This window comes from Haemorhous mexicanus, chromosome 3, assembly GCF_027477595.1.
Source record: "Haemorhous mexicanus isolate bHaeMex1 chromosome 3, bHaeMex1.pri, whole genome shotgun sequence".
In the NCBI taxonomy this organism is placed as follows: Eukaryota; Metazoa; Chordata; class Aves; order Passeriformes; family Fringillidae; genus Haemorhous; species Haemorhous mexicanus.
In genome coordinates, this window is record NC_082343.1 from 73,284,951 (window position 1) to 73,307,922 (window position 22,972).

The 22,972-nt window shown below is 39.3% G+C and overlaps 1 protein-coding gene across 7 annotated transcripts in view; it reads left to right on the forward strand.

The window, feature by feature from the left end:
* The first annotated feature begins 2,034 nt into the window (after window positions 1-2,034).
* Window positions 2,035-22,972, forward strand: part of ATG5 (autophagy related 5) — a 73,684-nt gene continuing 52,746 nt past the window's right edge. For 3 of the 7 annotated variants that reach the window (XM_059842356.1, XM_059842362.1, XM_059842358.1), the window contains exons 1-6: window positions 2,035-2,134; window positions 2,825-2,979; window positions 8,296-8,423; window positions 14,781-14,859; window positions 20,357-20,446; window positions 20,573-20,735. In XM_059842356.1, the coding sequence (XP_059698339.1) occupies window positions 2,872-2,979; window positions 8,296-8,423; window positions 14,781-14,859; window positions 20,357-20,446; window positions 20,573-20,735 (568 nt within the window). In that variant the 5' untranslated portion in view covers window positions 2,035-2,134; window positions 2,825-2,871. Of the gene's footprint in view, window positions 2,135-2,824; window positions 2,980-8,295; window positions 8,424-14,780; window positions 14,860-20,356; window positions 20,447-20,572; window positions 20,736-22,972 lie in introns of those variants that run through there. The other 4 variants (XM_059842357.1, XM_059842360.1, XM_059842361.1 and 1 more) reach the window with 4 other exon arrangements.

Here is a 22,972-nt window from a genome sequence, read left to right on the forward strand (position 1 = left end):
ATTTGGAATATTGTGTTTTACCAAAAACACAATATTCCAAATTTGGAATATTGTGTTTTACCAAAAACAGGTCATCATGATGATCTTATTTAAACTGGGAAAAAATGAAAATGAGCCTTTCAGACTTTTCTAATCCTTCAGATGACTGAAAAAAATACTAGAGTTCTGCAAATCATACTGTTGGCTCAGCAACACACAAACTTATTAAAATGCCAGTCTTTGGGTAAAGCCCACCGAAAGTCTGTAATAATTGCAGCTAGTTCCCGAATTCCCTAAGACTCCTTGAGTGGCCACTGCATGACATCTGGTGGCCACAAGGCAGCACGGCCCACTGCCGCCATGCATCCGCTAAAACCACCCCGTATCAGCTCACATCCCACCCCGTATCAGCTCACATCCCGGTGAGCCCAAACACCCGCTCTGGGATGTTCGCTGCAGTTGTACGCTTTGCCACGGAGCAACCCACCTTTGACAACTGCTAGAGTGTAGCACAGTAGGATACACATCTTCCTTGGGAGTTACCGTGCTCCCCGCCACGAGTGTTGATCTTCCCCTGTATTCCTACAGTTGTAGAAGGTGGAGATGGGGATTTGCAGAGTGACAGAATTGTGGGGGATGTTCTCTGAAGTGCAGAGGTGGAATTCACTGTGGACTTGCACCTACCGAGCTGATAAAAACCAATCCAGAACGATGCTCTGGTATGCAAGAGGTGCCACTGGTGGCAACATGCACTCCTCATCATACACTTCTGTGAATTTATACCACCATGGTATAAATTCACAGAAGTGCAGAATATGAAGGGTTGGAAGGGATTTTAAACATTATCCACTCCAAATCTGCCCTGCCACGGGCAGGGCATGGACACCTCCCACTGGACGAGGTTGATCAAAGCCTTATACAACCTGGCATTGAACACTGCCAGGCTGGGACACCAACAATCTCTCTGAACAACCTACTCTGATGCCTCACTACTCTCACAGTAAGGGATTTCTTCCCAATACCTTAAATAAATTTCCCATTATGGAATCACATATCCTTTAAACAGAAGCATAGTTCTCTCAAGAAAATCCTGGGAAGCTGTGTAAAAGCTGTAAGAAACTTAGAAAAAAGAATTCGAACAATTATTATCTTTCTTTCTGTAACCACTGTTTATAGATATAATTCTCCCAAGTGTGCAATTCATAGTTCACCAATAGTATGAGAAGTTTTCACTTTGAGACCAATCAAGTAGCAAATCAGACTATAAAAGTCACAACTTGTTCCTAATAAATAGATTCTATTTCACCTTCTGATGACTAGAGTCATCCCTGACTCAACAGCGTCATCCATCTTTCAGTTTGCACCCATTCTTCCTTGTCCTGTCACCACAGTTCCTGACGCAGAGTGCCTTTCTGGCTCCCCCGCAGGCCCTGCAGATACCGCAAGGTTGTGAGGGCTCCACACAACCTTCTCTTCTCCAGGCTGAACAGCCCCACCTTTCTCAGCTTGTCTTTGTAGGGGAGGGGCTCCACTCCTCTTAGCAAGTTTGTGGCCTCCTCTGGACTTGCTCCATCTCTCCTGGTGGGTAAGATCTATCACAGAAAAAGTCACAGAATATTCTGCTTTTGAAGGGACCCATCGAGTCCCAACTCCTGCCCTGCACAGACACGCCATAAAGTCACACCACGTGCCTGAAAGCATTGTCCAAGCGCTCCTTGAACTCTGTGAGCCTTGGTGCTGTGATTACTTCCTTGGGGAAGTACAAAAAGAACGAGCGGGTAAGAGAAAACAGAGATATTAAGTGCTCAAAATTCTCCAACGCGCGGTCCATCGGCTAAGCGGCCCCGCCGATGCCTCAGAAGGGGGCCCAGGGCCAGGTCCAGCACATCTGCGGCCCTGCGGCTCTTCGCCTCCAGCGCTGCCGAGGCACCAACAGCGCTCCCGGAGCGGCTCCCGGCTCCAGCCCTTCCCCCCGCCCCGGCCGGCCCCGCCCCGCCGCTTCCTGCTTCCGGCGCCGGCGGGGGCGGGTGCGCGGGCCGGGCGGAAGCCCCGCGGCGGGCTGCGCGTGCGCGGGGGCGTGGCGGCGGCGGGGGCGCGGCTGCCGCTCAGATCCTGCCCCGCGCGCGGGCGGGCGGTGTCGCCGGTCGCGACAGAGGTAACGGCCCGGCCCGGCCCGCACGGCCCCCTCGGCAGGGCTGCCCGCCCGGGGCCGCCCCAGGCCCGGCCGCTGCCCGGGACAGCGCGCCTGGCGCTGCCGCCGCGGCGCTTCCCGGTCCGGCCCCGTGGGGCGGGAGCGCCGCTGATTCACCTCGGCCGGCTGCCGGCAGGGAGGGAGGGAGGTCGACAGACAGATAGACAGACAGACAGACAGACCCCGCGGGGCCTGTCCGGGCTCCGGAGGGCGCCGGGTCTCAGCGCGGCGCTTGGCGATGCTGGGGCCCGTCCTGCGGCCTCGGTGACCCCCGGGCCGTCCCCGCCCCCGGCGGAAAGCCCGGCTCGTTTCGGTGTTCCGTGTGCGGACACGGGCTCTGCCCCGCACCGGGGCCTCTCGGGGTACCGGGAGCTGCCGGGCGGTAACGGGAAGGGACCTTTTGGGTCTGCGGCTGGGGCGTGATGCAGCCTTAGGAAATGCTCATTTATGTTTCACTCCTTATCCACCATGAGTTTGTTGCTGGGAACTTAATTCATCCCATTCTTTGTACCAAGTGATACATTTAATGCCCCGGTGACAGCGTTGGTCAGCCTGCAGGAACGTAGTTATGGGAGAGCCTTTAACAAGATGTATTTTATTTGCAGTCGCCTTGACTTGTTTTCTCTGTGGGGGGGGAATGGGTTACATTTATAGCTGAAGAAACAAATTAATCTACATGTGCTTCACTGTCCATTGGAAGAATGACAGATGACAAAGATGTACTTCGAGATGTGTGGTTTGGGCGAATACCGACCTGTTTCACTCTGTATCAGGATGAGATAACTGAAAGGGAAGCTGACCCCTACTATGTGAGTATGACAAAAGTAGTCACAAACAGTCCAAGGCCATGGTCGTGTTTCCTTCATTCTCTTCATGTGTACTACTGCATATTGTGAAAAAACCCCACTTTTCTTCTTATTCCTGGTAGCTTCTGAAAGTAAACATATAACCATGCTGTGTGGCTTCATCTTTCTTCACAGCAAGTTCTGTCAGTAGTGAGAGAAACTTATCACAGGTCATTAAGATCTTTGAAAAAATTCTTAGGAAGTCAGTGACTAGGTAAAGGAGGAGGCTGGATGTGAGTTTGTATGTTCTTGGATAATGAACAGTTGAAGGGAGAGAACTTCTATTAATGCAGAAATAATTTAGTCAGACATATGAAATCTTAATATTTAAGGTTGGTCACCTGTGTAACACAAACTGCTAATGAACACTGGCTCTGTGGATGATTTCTGCTCATTTTTATTCTTTAAAGTCCAGCAGCCATGAGAGATCTAGCTCAGAAATAAGAAAAGCAACTACAATGGCTAAAGAGAACACTGAACAGGATTGCTAGCTGATGATAAAAACGGGATGATGGATGTATTTGAGTTATAACATGGAAGTGCCTTCTATAGTGATGTATTTATTTATAGTGTTCTCATCAGTTTTCATTCTTTCAGCACTTAATAGACATGTAATTGAGAAAGAATGTTAGCTGATTCAGTGAAATGCAAATTTGAAATGTAACGGGAATGGGAGGGAAATCTTGAGCTTTTAATTTTTATGGGATTCTGAAATTCTTAAGCCTTATCATATCCCATGCCACACTGGATAGCTCTCTTTTTTCTGTGTTCAATAGCATCTCTGGGTCATCAGTTTCTTATTTGTATGTGGTGTTTTGAAACCTAATAACCTATTGGTGCTTTTTGTTCAGCAATAATAGTGCTCATCTTTATATATTTTAGTTTCATCACTGCTAAAAGATAAGCACTGTGCTTCATATTTATTGACCTATTGCCAAATACATCTAACTTAGAAGTCCGAGACTTTAAATTATACATATGAGTTAAAATATGTTTGCACACTTTGTGTAAGATCTACTTGAAAGTTATGGATTTAAGTTTAGAGGCGTAGAGCCTTGATCTGTTTAACATTGGCTTGGAAAGCATGAAACCATATTATCCTTGTGGTGTGGCTGGCTTTCTATGTCAAGGAAATAGTTTTAAAGTCATAGGGTTTCTTTTATTTACTCCATGTAAAGTGCGCACAAAAATTCTCAATGCTGAATTTTTTCTTTCTGCAAAATGTGGTTACTCACGGATGACAGTTCTAAAATTTTAGCTTCTTAATTTTTCTGTTCATGTTGGAGCTGATAATACAGCTTTGTGTCTTATGAGGGACCAAGGATTTATAATAGTATAAGGCAGAATAGCAATCAATGTTTTAAGTCATAGTATAGTTCTGATAGTTTCAGAGTGTGTTTGCATTAATGTTTTTGCTCGTATCTGGAGTATGTTTGAAATAAGTCTTCATCCTTCCCACTTCCTGTGCCCAGGCTGGCATCACAGAGCAGTCAGCCCATGGGTTGAATCATTTTCATGTGAAGTTGAAGGAGCAGACGGGCTTCAGTCGCTAATGGACATTTGGTGTATGGGAGCAAACTTGAGCTAAATCCAAGTAAAGTTATGGGTAAAGTAGAAAAGTACATGTAGTCAACATTTCCAGCCCTTGACATCAGCTCTTCAGCTTTACATGGCTCCTCTTACTTGTTAGTATAGCTACAACCTCTTTTTTCCAGACTGCCTTTCATAAATGGGTAGACTGCATGGGAAAGAAATACTGGCATCATTAAGTTGAGAGAGGATAAAGGATTCTGCTCTGAGGAGCTTGCTTTATGAAGATGAAGGATGACAGACTTGGGGGGGTGAGGAGTTAGAAAAACAACTCAGAGTCTGTGGGATGGATTTCAGTTTTTGTGAGTGGTGTGACAGGAGAGCCCTGTCTGTCAGATGGGTTAGTGCAGCACAGGAGTTGAAGCATGTGTGTATCACCTTCTGGCACTGCACAGGGGTAGGACAAGTAATTTAAAATTAACTTGTCTGTCTTTTGGAAAGACTGGTGACATAATAACTGGGCAGCTCCAGTAAAACATTGTCCTGTGTCTTAATATAGTCATGTAGGGTAGATTTCTGCAGTTATGCTAGAAATGGATACATCAGTTTTCTTTGGAGTGTTTCAGGCAGATGGTTATGTTTTGAGTGGCAGCACAGTTAGGAACAGTTTGTTTGAACTACTTTTGTTGCTGATCTATCTGATTTTTCTCTCATCCTATAATTGTTATGCATTTTATTTTAAAATTATATACTGTTTGCCTCTTGCTGCAAGCAACAGTTAGAAAGAAAAGGATGAAAGAAGTATACAGGAAGCAGAGACTCATTAGCTGAGACTTGTCAGATGTATAAAGAACAAAATTACAGCAGGATACAGTCTTAGAATGATGCTCTGCCCAAAGGACTGGTCTTTAACAGGACCATTCTTTAACTTGCTTGGTGTCAAAAGTATTATTTTGCCAAGATATCTGTAGGAGAGAGCAACGTGAAGCCATTCCAAGATAGGCTGTTTTGTTTCATCTCCCTTGACATTTTAGTGATCAGACCAGTCCAGTTACTGTTAAATCTGTAATTTTTCTATTTTAGTGCTTTGCATATAAAAATACTGCATGCTGTGCAACAAAACCTGTGGATATACCTGGAGAGGCACTCTTTACACCAAATTATATTGCAAGCATTTACTTAGGCATTAGGAGTTCTTTGTTATTCATTTAACCTCCTGGTTAATAAGAAAACATTCCTGGTTATTGTAATTAAATACTGTAGCAATACTAATATTCAAAAGGAAGATGTTGCGATTTGTGTAGTTTTTGGGGATAACCTATAGGGATGGCTGTGAGGATTTATTCTGCTTAGTGATGTATTTGGAAATTTACTTTTCTTAATTTAATTAAGAGAACACATGATCTTGTTATCTTTCAGTGGGTGGGGAAGGGATATTAAAAGGGGTAACACGGTGAAAATGTGTTTAAACTGCTCTTAAAGATATCACTTAACAGATTTAGTATACTTTTAAATCTCTAAGATTAAAGCTAGAAAAGTGATAGAATTGGATCCTTTCATTTTTCCTATGGAAGGGGATAACTGTATCAAGGTAAAAGAACTGGGGAGGCTGAACAAAGAGTTCAGTAGGTTCTACAAATGCTCAGCATCTCTGAAAAACAGGTAATTCTTGTTAACCTGATTAACTGTTGGGTTTTGTACAATTTTTGTTGAAGCCTTTTGGGAGTGCTGGCCATGTTCTGTTAAATTCAGTTGAATGCTCTTTGGTTATTGTCTGCCTTCTCTAATTTTATTAAAGTAGAAACTGGGTTGTTCTTTCACAATATAAACTGAAGTAGAGTATTTTACAGAGGAAATTATGCAGTCTAAAGGGTTATGGGAAACACTGTTGCAATAAATAATGCTTTAATATATTTATCAATTCCAACGTGGCTGTAGTACACACAACGTCCTGAAAATTGGCTTTTGTAAGAGTCCTAGTAAGTCTCATCAGAGTACACCAGCATTAATTTAACTGTACATATCATGCAGAAATAACATGAAATTACTACCAAAAATAGTTTGATTGGTATAGCCTGGACTGTATTGTCTCAAGAACAATCAGTGAAGATATCTGGAATTAGGTAAATATAGGATAAGCTTATGTCATTAAAGTACCAAACAATTCTTACTTGAATGTGTACATAACTTCATTGAATTTATTGAGTTTGTTTGCCTTTTAAAAATGAAGGCTGTGTTTTGATTACATTGCTCCTATGAAGCACGGTAGAAACAATGTGATGATGGTAATAAAAGCAGCAGTCAGAAAAAGAAAACCATATGGTACATGAAAAATGGAGTGTTAGCTGACATGATGACTGTGACAGGGGTGACACTTGGCCTTATGTAATTTTATAACATTGTGAAATTTACCTGTGTCACAGTTGTAACCTAACGCAGCATTATCAAAAAGATGAATCTGTTCTTCCAGATACTTGATGTACTCTCTATGCTTCTTGATGAATTGGGTATTTACAAATTGTATTATCATGGCCAAAATATTATCTGATTTATATATCAAAGTGTGGTCTGGTTATTGGAGAAATTCTGGAAGAATGTTGCAGCCAAGATCAAATTTTCTGTCAGGCAAAATGTATCCTTACATGATTTAGGATGTTTGTACCACAGGTGTTCACTTAGGCCTGGCATTATTCATATACTATAAAGAAAATACTTTAAGAAGCAGCACTGATTATGAGGAACACTGGAAAAGAAATGTTTCTCTAAACATGCAAAATATAATCTATAGGCCCATCTATTTTATTAATAATTATGAAGCAGAACTTTACAGGATGGATACTATTAATTTAAAATGTCTGCTATAAAGTGAATTGATATTTTACAGGGAGGTTAATCTTTACTCATTAAGATACTGAAAAGCATTGTTTCTAATGCTTACGGATTGATTTATCTCTACTGAATGTGCCACACAGTCATCAGTCAATTCACTGATTGGTACTGAGTGCTTAAACACTCCTGGGCATAAGGCTTTAAAAAAAATTATAGGGAAGATGTTGCAAATAAAAATAGCACAACATTCTGATTTGGATAGTATACACTTGAGAAAAGAAGATAGCATATAGCGAAGCTTGTTTCAGCTAATAAAATATTTACAGTTTTCTTTCTGATTTTAGTTCCCGGGTGAAGGTTAAATAGTGGAAGAATAGAAGTCTTGACTAGTAGGTTGAAATGGCAAACCTAGTGCAAAGAAAATGGAAATTGGCAGTTATTGGAAGTACAAAATGCTTGGAAACCAAACCCTTAAGCATCTAGTTTCACTGGGTTTGGTTTTTTTTCCTTGTGTAGGAATTTTCATTTTGTAATAATAGCTGATACACATTCTCATTCTTTTCAGTTAGAAGTTATAATCTCTTCTTAAGTGTTCATATAAAAAAGGTTTAAAACTTCATTATTTAAATACAGAAAATCAGAAATTGAAGTCCACTGTTCTCCCCCCACCCCACTGAAAGAATCAAGAACTTAATTTTTTACTTTTTGTGGTGTTAATATATTGGATACTACTATTCTGCATCTTCTGTGTACATCATTTTATAGCCTTCCATTGACCATTAAAAAGTAAACTGTCTCACCTTAAAAAGGGGAAGAAAAGAATGCTGACTGAATTTTGCTTATGAAAATGCATACTTGTTACAGATTTTACTAGTTTAGTGTATTTTATTTACACTTAAAGCGTCTATAACTTTTTTTCAGTTGCTTTTGCCAAGGATAAGCTACTTGACACTGGTAACAGACAAAGTGAAGAAGCACTTTCAGAAAGTTATGAGACAGGAGGAAGTTAGTGAAATATGGTTTGAATACGAAGGTACACCACTGAAATGGTGAGTTTATTGAACTTTGTACTTTATGCAGTTTATCACGTAGAGAGTTCCCAGGTTTAGCACAGTGTCAGTAGTTTTCCTAAAGTAATCACTCCCTTGGGCTTCAAAGATAGCAATAGAGGAGGAGGGTAAGAAATGCATGTTTTTGGGGGAAAACAAAAGGTTTAATGTTGAACTTTTTTTTTTTTTATTATTATTATTCTGCTTGAATTTTAATTATATGCATAAGACAGAGGTGTTGTACTGCGCTTACTGGTTTTGTTCTCGTTGTTACCATGATTCAGAATGCTTGTGGGTTTGGCTTTACCGTTGCTTGCAGTAGAATTGCCAAATAAATCTTCCTTTAACGTATTCCACCTTCCTAAAGATGTCTAGTAACACAGGAAGTCATAATTCTGGAGTCTGAATGCAAACAGCTTATATGCATCATGGTAAGAAAACAAGAGTAGCCTTCACTTTTCACTGGTGTGATACGTGCTTGCACTGTAAAAAACTAATATTGATCTGCAAGCATTTGTTGAATTCAATTAGTTCAAGTTTACTGAATGAATTGATGTTGATTCTGTTTTTATTTTGTCCTGTAGTCTATTAAAACTATCTTCTTTTGGGTTTTTAGTTTGTTGGGTTTTATTGGTGAGAGGTTAGGGGCTTGGACTGATATTGTTTCATTTAATTAATTTTCATAAATACTTTTCATCAGGTTTTCTACTTCTTTTGCTGTTAAAGATTTTTAAAGAAAATATTTTGAGAGCTGCAGTGTTTCCTAGTTTTGTATAGACAGCATCAACCATCTAGAAGGTATTTTGTATTTTGAATGATGAAGAGATTTTTATCTCATTTTATTTCTTGTTTCATCCTAGGAAATCAAACTAGTGATTTTTTTAATCTTACTGAACCTAGATTGTCTTGTGATTAGCAAGCATCACATCATGGGAGTGTCTGTAGATTTGGTGAAGCAGTAGATCTCTTACAGTCTTTTGTTTTTTTGAGACCAACCTAGTGTAAACCTTGAAAATATGTAAAGAGAAACCCATAAAAACAATCTCTTTAAGCTTTTCTTTTAACTGACTGGTAAAACCATCTTTAGACATCTAAATAAATTATGTAGGATTTAGCAATAAATGGTGTCTTAAGTGCCACAGTAATGTTGAGTCATGGATACTACCTAAGTAAACAGCAAGGTACCCCATTTATCCCAATGTGTTCATAATCCCAGGTAAATATTGGAAGAAAACTAGTTTTCACTGAAGTTGTAACAAGAAAGGAAGGAGAGGCTTTGTACTTCAACCACAAATAGATCCATATTTTCTGTAAGTTTTCAAATACCACGATGTTTAAAGTAGAATTAAAAAACCCAACTGTACAGTATAGGTATAGACTGAATATATAGCTGGTAATTCTAAAATTTAGTGAAGAGTTATTCAATTCATTGAATGTAGAAATGAAAATAAATAGTGTGATGATGACCTGCTAATTAAGGCTCTCATCTTTCAGAAAAACTAAGCCTATTCTGCCAGGAACAGCTCTACTAAAAAGCAGTTTCAGTGGAACTGCTTTTCTAAGGAAAGGGCTATTTGTAAACCAGTATTTTAGGAGAATGGGTCATCTCCAGAAGAAGCTTTAGCTCTTTATGGGATTACCAAACACCAGAACTGAGAATTAGATTGAACTAGTAGTTGGTAGAGAAAGAATAACAGGCATTAATGTTTAGTCTTTTAAGCTATGACTTGTGCATTCAGAATCAAATAGAACTTGTTAATAATATTGTTTATTCTAATTATTTACTTTGCACTGTGAGATCTTATTGCTTACAGTCTGCAGTTTCATACCTAGTTGGGATGAAGTCTATATCTGTTCAGATGCAGCTCTTCCATTTTCCAGTGAGATTTTGGAGGAAGTCTGAAACATAGTTTCTACTTCAGACTCTGCAGTGCTTGGGTCAAGTTCTTAGAGGAGAATGAAGCCCTCCAGGCCTGGTGGTTCATGGGCCTGGGTTCTTTGTCCTGCTGAGCGTGTTAGGACAGGAGAAGATGGATTCTTTGCCTGCAGGAGGTGTGCGCTGGGGGAGGGTTTCTGTCACCAAGGTAAGAAGTTTCAGGAAGAGATTATCAGACTGTGCAGCATTAGAGACTACAGAAGGAAATGGATGAAACCTTAGACCTTCATGCAACTACAGGAGATTAAACCTACAACCACAGTGAAGGAGATGCAGTCAAAGACTGTGATTACAGGATTCGAAAACAGTCTCCTAGAAGAGCTGGAAGTTTAAGACTTCTTGCAACAGGAGGAATGTTCCTTCTGCACCTGCATTTCTCTACGTGCAGCATAGGTTCAGTGCTCTGGCTGCAGGTGAAGGACTGAAAGTGTTGTCCAGTAATGCATCTGATATGGATGAACCTGAACTGTATAGGGGCACCAGGAGGAAATGAAAAATTAAGTAATAAGTCTGTATTCGGCTTACTGTCCTCTCTCCAGGACTTTTAACTCTGCCATTTCATGGTCACTGCAGTTAAAGCTGCCACTGGTTATCACAACTCTTTCATCTTAACAGATAAGTAACACATTCAGCTTTAGGTTGTCTCTGGTTCTTCCAGTGTCTGTATCGAGAAATCTTGACTACTTGTGTCCCACTGTGTTGCTTTTCCAGAAGATGTGAGAGATTAACAGGAACCACAATCTGTATGTAGACACTAAGTTGTTTAAAGAAGACTTTATCAATTTTCTCACCTGGATTGCATGATCTGTTGCCCTTACTAGTCCCTCCTCTGTTCCTGAACCACAAGAACTCAACCAACCTGTTGTCCATCCTATTAAGTTTCATACATCTAAGCTGCTCCCTGACATGGAAGACAACCCTCTGTCCTCATCTGCCCTGCCTGCCTTTACTAAGCAGCTTATGTCTGTCCTTCCACAGCAGTATTCCAGTTGTGCAAGCTGTCTCACTGTACCTCAGGTAGCCCAACACTCTCCCAGTAATGTCATAGCACGTGCAACTCTAGTTTTTCCTGCTTGTTTCCCAAGCTATGTGCACTTCTGTAGATACTTGTGGTGGGCTCTGTCCTCCCTTCCTTTATCACTTTGACATCTCTCTTGCAGCTATCACCTTTCACCACTTGCTATCCACCCATGTCCATTAATTTCTATTTATCTGTGGGTTGTTATTTACACTTCTGTTGTTTATGGTCTAAAGCTCTCACCAGGCTGGGCAACCTTAAGGCAAAGATACTTTTGTCTGACTTAGGTGGATTCCATCTCTCCCTACCAGTCCATTATCCCCAAAGAGTATCCTATGTCTGTAAAAGCCACATAAGTCCTTGTTGTTGCACCAGCTGCATAACCAGCTCCTGACCTGCAGACATCTCTCTGAACCTGTCTCCTTTAATGGCAAAATTGTGGAGATGCCTCCTTGCCCCTAGAACTTGTAGCATCACTTTTGATACTCTCAGGGGTTCTGTTGCAGCACTTAAAATTTGTGCCCTTGTGGGTAAACAGCAAGGACTAATAATCCAAGCAGAGGACAACTTTGCCAATCTGCAACTTTTAACCAAGCAGCAAACCTCTGCAGGTTAAAAAGTGAAGTTGGCAGATGGGGCTCTCTCTCCTCTAGGATGGAGTCTCATAGTGCTATGACTGCTTCCTCTGACTGTGGATGGATATGCTGTTCAGACAGCTCTGATGCTTCCTCAGAACATCCAGCTTCTTGCCTGACACTGAAGCACTGCCAGTGGGTTGGAGAAGGCCTGCCCTCTCTTGGCCACAGGTTAAGGAAACTTTTCTGTCTGTCCATCTGGGAGCTGCTCTGGCAGTCACTTGGACCACCTGAGCTGGGACAGGCCCCTTTGCAGCAGGCAGCTCCAGGAGCAATGGGTGCCTTGCTTGACTCCCTGCACACCCCACACCCACACAGCCAGACCAGGTTTCCTTACCTGCTTGACCCTCGGCTTCCCATAGCAGAGCCTCAGGCATCTGGATCCTTAGAAGAGCTTAGTTATGGTGTAACCACAGAATAACAGCTTGGGCTGGTGTCCCTGAGCAGGGACCCCAAACCAAGGAACTCCTGGTCTTTTATACCCTCACAGTCTGTATGTGATAGTGTGGGGTTTTTCCTCTGAGTGTCCAGTCACCTGGCAGGGCCACAGGTCCCCGTGCTCTTTCCAGTGCAAAGGGTCAGCACCAGGTTTGGCCTCTTGCTTGGGGCTCCCATCACGTGGAGTTCAACCTGCAGCTGCACTCTGAGCTACTGGTACTGAATGGAGTCCTCAACACCAGAGTTCACACAAGTCTGGTACTCGCAGACTCCCTGTGAGTCCCCACTGACCACTTCAATGACTGCTGACACTTTCTCTCCAGATTCTCATCTCTGTGAGATATTGGTAGAGATGCCATTTATCTCTACATCTTCCCTGATGCTGTGCAGCCCCCTGATTTCCTGCAGCTTCTTAGCTTGGTGGCATAGCTCCTCTCTGATGTGCATCTCCTCTAGGCGAGGACATTTCCTCTGCTTGCTCCAACCCTCAGGAGAGGCCCCAGGCTCTCCTGGCAGCTTGAAACCTGGAGACCTGCAGCCTTTCTCAGGAGCCCTCCCTGAGTGATGCCACTCTGTGCTGGTGTAGTTTCTTCAGCAGGTGCTAGGGGATGATACCTGCAGCTTGTTTCCATCCTGTCTGAGCACTTGCACATGGCTTTCAGTAGCGTTTTTGTCCCTTTTGTGCGGGTTGTGTTCTAGCCCTAGTAATTGTAAAGGTGGCTCTCTAGTACCACCTGGTTGGGTGCTAGAGCCTTCCTGTTCATAAATTAGCAGAAGACAAAAGGTCAAAGCATCATTTAATCAGGCATCTATTTACTCTGCAAAGCACAGAGATGTTACTGAAGAAATTTGATTACATGAACTTCACTATGTAATCTTAACTGATTAGAAAATACAGAAGTAGGCGAAGACCTGATGCTGGAGTTTTTGTATGGGTTTTTTGTTGTCATTTTCTTTTTCTTAGTTGTCTGTTCTCTTGTATAAATTGAAAGTAACTGGAAGTCATTGTTCATGTTAAAAATTTATGTTCATCTAATTATCAAATCTGATCTTAGTTACTTAACTCACCTGGAAAACCACTCTTTCATGGAACTCTTGCTGAATCCTTTTTAAGTGTTTAGGACATGATTGGCAGTTAGTAGATAAAAATCTTCATGGTAGAAACTTGAGCATTAGCAGTGAATCAGGATAAATCTGGATATGCATCATTTTTATTCTCAGGCAAGCTCAGGAATTGTAGTAGTATTTTATGTTTTATTTTGCTGTTGTGATGGATTTGTCTTAGCTTTGGGGTGGCTCACCCATAGAGGGTGCTAAAGCACTGTTGTTTGAGAGTTTCACCAATCTGGAAAGTGGCTTGGCACAGGTGCTGTTAAAGCAACGCTCTTGGTTAGTACTCTCGGGACTTTCAAAACTTATGTACGTGCTTGGGTCTGCAACCTGTGATCAGTTCCGTTTAGTTCAGTGAAGCTACTGACTTTGTAGTTCAGCGTGTTTCTCTCTTTGTAGGATGAGAAGCTAGTAAGGCATTTTGGGTTATGATCTTTGAAAGATAAAAGAATGGGTATGCTGAATGTAAAAAAAAATTGTATCAAAAATCTTGCCAATATCTGTGTGTGAGAAAACTGAAAAAAGAGCTTTTTTACAGTGCCTGTGGAGGTTTTGTGTGTGTGATATATGTTCCATATACTGCTGGGGGCTGTATATTTTAATGAATTTAAAGGAAAAAGCTATGAGACAGAAGTGAATATTTGTCAGAAGCAAGTTTTTTTGTATAACTCCTTTAATCTAGAATGCCATTGAAATACAAAACTCCAATTAATTTCCCTCCCCCTTTCCTTCTTCTTCATTTGATCTTGATCTATCATCTTTCAGCCCTTTTACAGATACGTAATTTTTTCACTCTTCTACTTATTCTCTGCATTGCTATATCAGACATATGGAAGAAGGAAAGGATGTTAATGGTCAGTGTGGTATGAACCCAGGACACTCAAGCCTCTGAAAGCATGTGTGCTTTTCCTGGTCTGATGCTTTTTAACTAGAAGTACTGTTTTGGAAGGTTCCACAAAGCAGCTGTAGGCCACTTAAGGCTGTTGCAAAACTAGCAGTGTTTTGTGGGCACAGCTTGGAAACCACTGGTTTAGATATTGAACATGTGCATTCCAGACTTAATTCTGCCTGTCAGTCATCTAAACTTGCCTGTATAACTTTTCTAAGTTATAAAGTGGGAGTCAGCTATTTTGTGTGTGTGTAAATGCAGGTATGTTAACTGTGATACATAGAATTAAATGCATGGCTTCTATATTAAATTAATATCTTGTCATTTTTAGGCATTACCCAATTGGTTTACTCTTTGATCTCCATGCATCAAATACAGCCCTTCCTTGGAGCATCACAGTGCATTTCAAGGTAAATTGATGTAGATCCTTTTCTTAAGAATGACTGAGCATGAGATTTCATGACATTTGGAAGCTGGGAAGAGGTTTCATAACTATTTTATAAAACATGTGAATGGTGTGATTTGAAAAGGAGAATATCCACTTTTCAGGAAGCATTTAAAGGTTTCTGTAAATCTGGAGCTATTTTCCATGAGATTCTGTGTGCTTTTACTGGACTTCTTGTAGAAAGCTTTTCTGTTATAATCTCAAAATCCAAAATTGGTTTTCAAGTTATGAGGTTTATGATAGAAGAACTTTTTATAATGCTTTTAATTTAATTGTTTTGAGTTCACTGAAGATTGGAAAGATTGAGAAGTGCTCGTCCGTTTAGGCATATATGAGCATGGTTATGAGATGCTGTAGAAATCTTTGAAGTCAGGGAATACTGTTGTACTTAATGTTGGTCCCTTTTAGAGAACTGAGTGAAATGAGTTTGGTCTTGTGACAGCTTAGTCACAGGAGAGACACTGTTTTGATCATACATTGTAAACCCATTAGGTAAGGCTTAATAGCACTACTGATCTTTGCTCAGAATGGAACTTGAGCAAGGTTAACTTTGGTGCAGGATTCTTGCATACTGTGAAATGCATTGAGACAATAATTCCAAGTATGTTTTGAAGTCAAAAGCACAACTACAAATCATGATATTTAACTTTGAAATGTTAATTTCTCCATTGTAAAATAAACAGTGCAATAGGAAAACTGATCTGAAGGACAACACTACATTAATAGGCTTGACTTTTTAGTATGTGAAGAATTTGAGTGAAAGGAAAAATATATTGGGGAAGCACTTGTGTTGAATGTTTTCATTAAACAATTCTCAAAGGTATGTTAGAAAAGCTTTTTCCAACAGTAATATGATTCTTTTTGGAAGTGTACACTGAAAGCATACATTCTTATGATATATTTCTACATGTTGAAGCTTCTGAAATGACTGACTTAATAGATCTGAAGTTGGGGATGTTTTTGAAACCACTGTAACTGCTGCACTTGTCTGATAAATGTCAGAGACCTGGGATGAGGAAACTTCCAGAATGTCCTGATGAAAATGTAGGGCGTCTAGTTTCATAAACCATGGTTTAATTGTTATGTTCTGAGAGCTCTGGGATATTAACAGTGGCAATGTGGGGATGTTGCCATCACAAGGTAGAGGCATCTTGAGAAGTTGCAGCACCACAGTGCTTTTTAATCAGCAGCATACATTTGGCTTTTGTGTCCATGTTGCTGCTTGCCAAAAGATCAGCTACTTGTAGTTTTTCTGAAAGGAGTACATTAAAGATCAGCAGAAATAATTAACTGCTAAGGTAGTATTATTTTAAAGGTTGATGTAATTTAGTAATATAATACTGTGGAGTTAGCACCTGCATAATCTCTCTTCCTATTTTGATGTAATATGAAAGTTTATTTAAATAAAACCCCTCTGAATCCTTAAGTCAAAACATAACTGAAAGATATCAAAGTATGTCAAAATATTGAAGAGGTTTTCATGTGTTACAGTTCCTTACTGCTGAATAGTTTAGGTGTGGGATTTTTGACTAGAGTATTCTTTTCATTTCTGTGTAGTTATTCTTCAAAGAGTCGTAATTTTTATTTGGCTTAATCAAACAGTGTTAGAATTTATGGGGTTTAACTTTTGTTGTTGTGGCTGTCTCGTTTCTTCTACCAGTGCATGCAGTCAACAACAGATATCTCAAACATCTGTAAAAAGTGTTTTTCAACTTATTTTTAAAAGTCAGACTCCTCCTATCAGGTTTCCTTGTTTGAAGTTAAAAACATGGAAAACACTTATTTCTGTTCAGCGGAAGTTTTCAAGTTGATAGATGTTTGTAATTGTCCTCCTGTGTTTTGTATGCAGACCAAATCATAAACACGGTTAGTTTTTGCATTAAAGAAACAGTTTGTTAATTTGTACTTCTGGTATGCAATAAAATTACATGCATTGTATCTTGTGAAGTTGAAAAACAGTTGCATTAAATAGTTGCAGAAGCATGGGGCTGAACAGCGTACTGGGGTCTGAGAATTATGAGAGGGTGTAGCCTAGGAAGTTGCTTTTGTTATCCAGGTGTGGCTTTACAGGAAGGAGGGAAATTCTACCCCTTCCTGTTAAAATCATCTCACCTTACTCTGCGGCCTGTTTAACATTATCCAGTTCTGTGTGGTAATCACCTCTCCAGATTTTGGGCAGTAGATAAGATGGCAGCACTGTTGGAGGAGAGGAAATTGTGTGTGCCAGGGGAAATGCTGAGGTTCTGCTGAAGCCATTGTCTGCTGGTGCCTGCCTCTCCACCCATGACCTGATGGACAGGAGGAGAGGCAGCATCTGTCCTTGTGTGACAGTCATCATCTTTGTGGTTTTTTAGGTGAAGATTGGGTCGGGGGAATAGAAAGTACTTTTCCATGTAGCATATGGATAAATTGTGGAACTGCTAGGAGATATTGTAGAAGCCAGAAGTATAAATGGGGTTTTTTTGAAATCCGTCTACTTAAAGAAAAGACCACTGGTGATAACTAAACACAAATACATAGATGCACCCCTTGCGACTGGATACATTCCTTACGGTTTTTAATGCCCTATTTTCTGTAAATGTAGTTTAATGCAAGTAGACTGTCACAGGATAAACAGATGTTTTGTGAACTAGAACTGAGAGATAAATATGGGTGGAATGGAGTTATGAAACCAGACTGTTGAAATTGCCAGTGATGTTTTTGGTACAGTTTTTTTGTGAGAGGTCATTTAGTGCTCTTGTGTGTATAGACAGTACCTATTTCTTTGTGACCGGTTCATACTGCAAGGATCTACTGGTTTGTGAAAACAAAAACCAGATCTCCTTGAGCTTTCTAAGAAAATCAGAGCCAACTTTTTTAGTAACTGTTCTTCCAAAGATGGAGGACATGGAGGGAATAAGGCACCACCAATGAGAGTACTTGAATTAAAGCTACCTGTGTAATGTTAATACTGTTTGCAAATCTCCTAGTTGTTTAGCCACGAGTGGCAACCAATTTACAATTGTGCCTTTCTTCAGGGAACTGAATAAAGTTATTTATCATTGATCAGTATTTCTTCAGGTAGAAAGAAAGCAAGTAGAATTTAAAACAAACATACAAGCACACATGACCTACATTTAAATATAAAACTTACTGTTTTATACCCTGATAGATAAATCAGCTGGGATGCCATGTTTTCTGTTGACAGTCTCATGTAGGTGAAACTGTTTCATATACTTCTTGCGGGTGTGCAGTGTTTTTTCTAAGTTGTCACTTTCATGTTTAGGTTTTCCAGCTTCTACTCATGTACTTCATAGAAATGTGTCAGTGTTTTCCTACTAAAGAAAAGCATATACAACACTGAGGTCCAGGAGTGTTTTCCAGCCTTTCACAGTGTTACTCCTTAGAAGCTGGGAAAATTAATCTGGCCACACCTAGTTCTACTACTGTGTCTAGATTCCTTACACTAGCCAAACTAGCTTTGACCAATTTTAAATAGATCCTTGCTGTTCTGCAGACTGCACTGTGTACGATTTCTGGAACTCATCCTCAGGGAGTGACATTAGCTGCAATTTGAAATTAATTGGAAAAATGTGAGCAGGAAGATGTCTACCTGTAGAAAGAGAAGAATGTCCAAAAAAAGACCCTGCAGTTCAATATTTACACATGTGTAGTGAAACAGTTGTTGTAACAAAACTGTTGTTTTCATAAACTTAGCTAAAACATCACTTTTTAACTAGGAAAGTCAGTTTCTTATATTATTTGGCATTAGGTATGTACCGCTGTTTTTTCCTTTGTTTTGAGGGATGCCAGTGTCTCTCTTTGAATTCTTGTGTGTAAAGAACTTTTTTGATCTTTAAGTATGCTATTTCTGTCTATTTGTTTCTTCTGGATTGGTTACGAGACTTTACATTTTTATTTGAGCAAGTAAATTGAACTTCTGAAAGTATTTTACAGGCCTGTGCAGATGTCAATTGGCAAGTAACAGTCCCAGTAATAGTTTCCTAGTAATCTGGGGCCCAATTATGCTGAGACACTCAGCCTTGTAGGATAGAACAGGAGCAAGGTCTGCCCCAGAAGAACTTTCCTTATTGTTCTATCTTCTTTAATGTCTTTATACTTGGCCATTCTCATGTAAGAAACTAGGTTTACCTCTGTCCTTAGCTTTCTCATCAGCTTAACATACACCAGTCCTAACAATAGCACTTCCTTTTGCAAGTTCATCTCAAACCATGTGAACTTTAGTGGAAAAGATACTCTCAATCTTTTCTTTATGCCCCTGTTTTTGGAAAATACTCATCCTTTTGATCCACAGTTTCTAGAGTTTGGGGTCTCCCTGTCATAAGGAGGAAATGCTATATGAAATTCCATTATTTAATTTCCAACTCTTCTCAATAACCTAATGAGGAGGGAGCTATCACTGTTTTACCTCAGAATTTCTTTCAGGTAAGGTAATCCCCAGCTCCCTTTTTGATATTTTGCGTTTCTGTATTTCGAAGCAGTCTTCACTATTTTTCTTGAGGTTATGTGGGGGAGTGAAGGTAGGGTTTTTTCTGGCATTAGGTTGCTCCTACTTTGACATGTTAACTGTGTTGTAAAAGCCTTTGAAAGATATCCCATTATATGTACTTGTATTTCCAAAATGGTATGACAGTCCCCCACAAAAGCTTTTTAAAGTGACAGTTTGTAATGGGTTAAGAGGAAAGGGCCTCTGGTGGAATAGCATGAGAATTCAGGTATAAACATGTGGCAAGCCCTTGTTAGGAAGGGGAGTACTGATGGTGCTGCCACTCTGGTTTGGCTCTGAGGTTTGCTCCATTCAGTATGGTCATAAGCAACTGTGAAAATAAAGTTAATTAGAAGGGAATAAAGGTGGGGTTTAAAACTTTTGAAAACTAAAGGTAGTGGATTTGTGGAAGTGAATGCTTGTGTTATTATAAAATGGTAAGTGATAGCAAGTGTGGATAAAAGAAAAACTGAAGGAAGAAAACCCAAAACCTCTACAATGCTGGACTTCTGACCAGTTATTGTCCCAAGAAATCTTTTTTGTATCTGAATGAGATATACTGCCATAACTCCTTAATAAATTCATTAGGAGAGGTAGTTGTCATTTACTGAAGAGTTAAGAATTACCTGAGGACTGATAGTTGTGCATCTGCAATGCTGAATGCTGTGTGCCAGTGTAACCAAGCAAAAGGGGTATAAAATCAAGTCACACAAGCTAGCAGTAGTCATGTGGATTAGTTGAAGCTGGAAATGACGAAGATTTCCAGTGTCTCTAAGGAAAAATGTTTGTAAGTATGCTACAGTTCTTGTATGTGGGTGATACTGCTTGGTTTTCAAGGAACTGCATAAAAATGGTTGATAAAATATCATAGAGAGCCATTTTGTATTAGTTGCTTGTCACTTCTCATCATTTTCTTCTATTTAATGTCTGAGATTGAATATCTGCTTGAAAACATGTTAAAATTCTGGTTTTACAGAAAGTTGTTGAGCTTTTATTTTTCCTGAAACATTTTCACTGCAACCTGTTTCTTGTCAGCAGAGTGAGAGGATGGTTGTTACATTCTTCTGTAAGTAGAAGATTCCAGTGTGTTTCTTTTGCATAAATGTATGCCTATTTAAAATTATCATTTAGTCTTCATCATACAAGGTATATGATGCATTTATCTTTCTTGATCTATCATTTATCTTTGTAGAATTTTCCAGAAAAGGATCTTCTACACTGCCATTCTAAGGATGTGATTGAAGCTCATTTTATGGCTTGTATAAAAGAAGCAGATGCTTTAAAGCACAAAAGTCAAGTCATCAATGAAATGCAAAAAAAGGATCATAAGCAATTGTGGATGGGATTACAGAATGGTAAATACAACACATCAAGTATTAATTATATTCAGGTTGAACAACCTAAGAAATAATTTCTTCAAATTTCATTTATTGCATGAGATATAAAATGTCATTGTTCTGCAGAATTTTTGTCTAGTGTCATGGAAAGCATTGATGGTTTTGGTGGTTTATAGTTTTTTTAAATTAAAATAATAATTTTTGTGATAATTCAAGTGTTCCTGGAGTTGTTCAAGGAATTAGATTGGGTCGTGACTCTGTTTTAACAACCCAAAACTAGCAGCAAATCAAAATAGATAAATGTTGTCTAATGTACTTTTGTGCAAATGATGGTCTTTATTTGAGAGACACCTGGGGTGTTAGTATTCAGTATTAGCTATCTTGGACCATGCATAAGAGATTGTCTCCTCCAGTTAACGCTTATGGATTGTCACTGGTCACAATACAAAGAAACTTTAAAAAAAAGTTGTCCAGGTAGATTTCATAATTTTACTTTTCTCTCTGCCATTTTTTAAAATTGCTTTATGGCTTTCACAAGGACTTCTGCAAAAATAAGTATTGACTTGGAAAAGTCAGCCAAATAATTCAGAGCAAGATCTTTAATTAATGTTCTTATTTGCACAAATGGTATGAATCAATATTACAGTGCAAAATAAAACTTTTGTTTGTAGTATCTTCTGTATTAAGATTTGTAGAGCTTGTAAGTTAAAAGCTTTTGTAAGTATTTCAGAAACTGCTCTCTAGAATGGATGATCATGCTGCTTTCATTGCATTTTTCTCATCTCCTGAAGCTGTCATTTATATTGTCCCTAGTAAATTTATTTTATGAAAGCATTTTACTATAAGCATGAAGATGTTTATTTTGTGTTGAGAGACAAAATTTTGAACAGTTAGAATTAATGTCTTCCTGTATATGTATAAGAAAAATTAAATGAAAAAGAAGAACCTTAGAATGCAAGAAGACTTGAACCATGCTTTTGGTTTAGACCAGAAGGTTCCAAGTTAGTTTTTGTTTAATGTGTGTGTTTAGTGGGTGTGTGGCTTTTTTTTTTTTCATTGTTGTTTAGTGGTACTGCCTTTCATATTAAAGGTACTCTAGTGGTAATTTTGAAGATGAATGTGTATTAGAAACTCTGCTTTCTATGTTTTATTTAATTGGAATAGAGTTAGAAATTTAGGCATTATCCTTATTTGCCATTTGAGTAGTAAGATCTTGAGGAAGCCCATGCATACCTCCAAAATGCAACAGTACAAGTTAAAGTTCCTTTAACCAGAAGTTACAGAATCTTGATACTCTCGATATTTAAGGTAAGAGGACAGATAAACAGCATGGGTTTTTTTCATGCTCATCTTAGGCTTTATCTTTTAGTTGATTATTTGTCTAAGAATATCTTCAGTTGTAGGCAAAGGAGAATTTTTCTGTTTTGCTCTATAATGTTAAGAATAGAGGTTGCCTAGCTAAGTTGATTTCAAGGTTTCAGTGTACTTAATGAGAAATTGCACCTGTGGAATCTGACACCTGAATGAGAAGTTTGGGCAATCTTTCAAATGCTAATTTTAATTTCTCAACTCTTCATAAAAGAGAAACAAGAAAAGCTTGTGAAACCAAGAAAACTCTTTTTAAACATGTTGTATCTTTCAATATGTTTTTATAGGCTTTCGTTTGAGATGTAAGAATTTTAAACCACTTTGTGAAACAGAATAAATGACCACAAAAAAGAAAAGAAAGTAGCATTTGTGATAACTGCTTTGTAAGTAAAGGTACATCTGCAGATTGTTTTTACTGTGCAACTTCAAACAATTTTCTTCAGTTCTTAATTACAGGAAGTGTTATTTGTTTAATGAGTGATAGCATTACTTAGAAGACATGTCCTGAATTTACATTTTTGAAAAAAAAAACCTCTCCAGTTTTGTTTGGAGAAATATAACTATCAAGTAATTTGGTATAAATGTTTGTGCTGCAAAGCAGTACTTGAACAGGTAACACATGCAGCTTAGCAGTTGCTGTAAGTTGCAGCACAGAGGAGCTGTAATAGTGAATTTGTGGGAAAATCTTATGCTGGTAACAGCTGGTGGTTATTCATATCAACCTTTACATCCCTCCTCCCACCATTTCTGGTTTTATGTTAATCTGATACCAAATCAGGAAAGAAAACATATTCTTCTATTTTGTGCTGTGGTTTTTCTTGCTCTTCGCAGACAATTTTTGATTCATAAACCAGATATTTCTGAGGTAGATCTCTTCTTTGGGACAG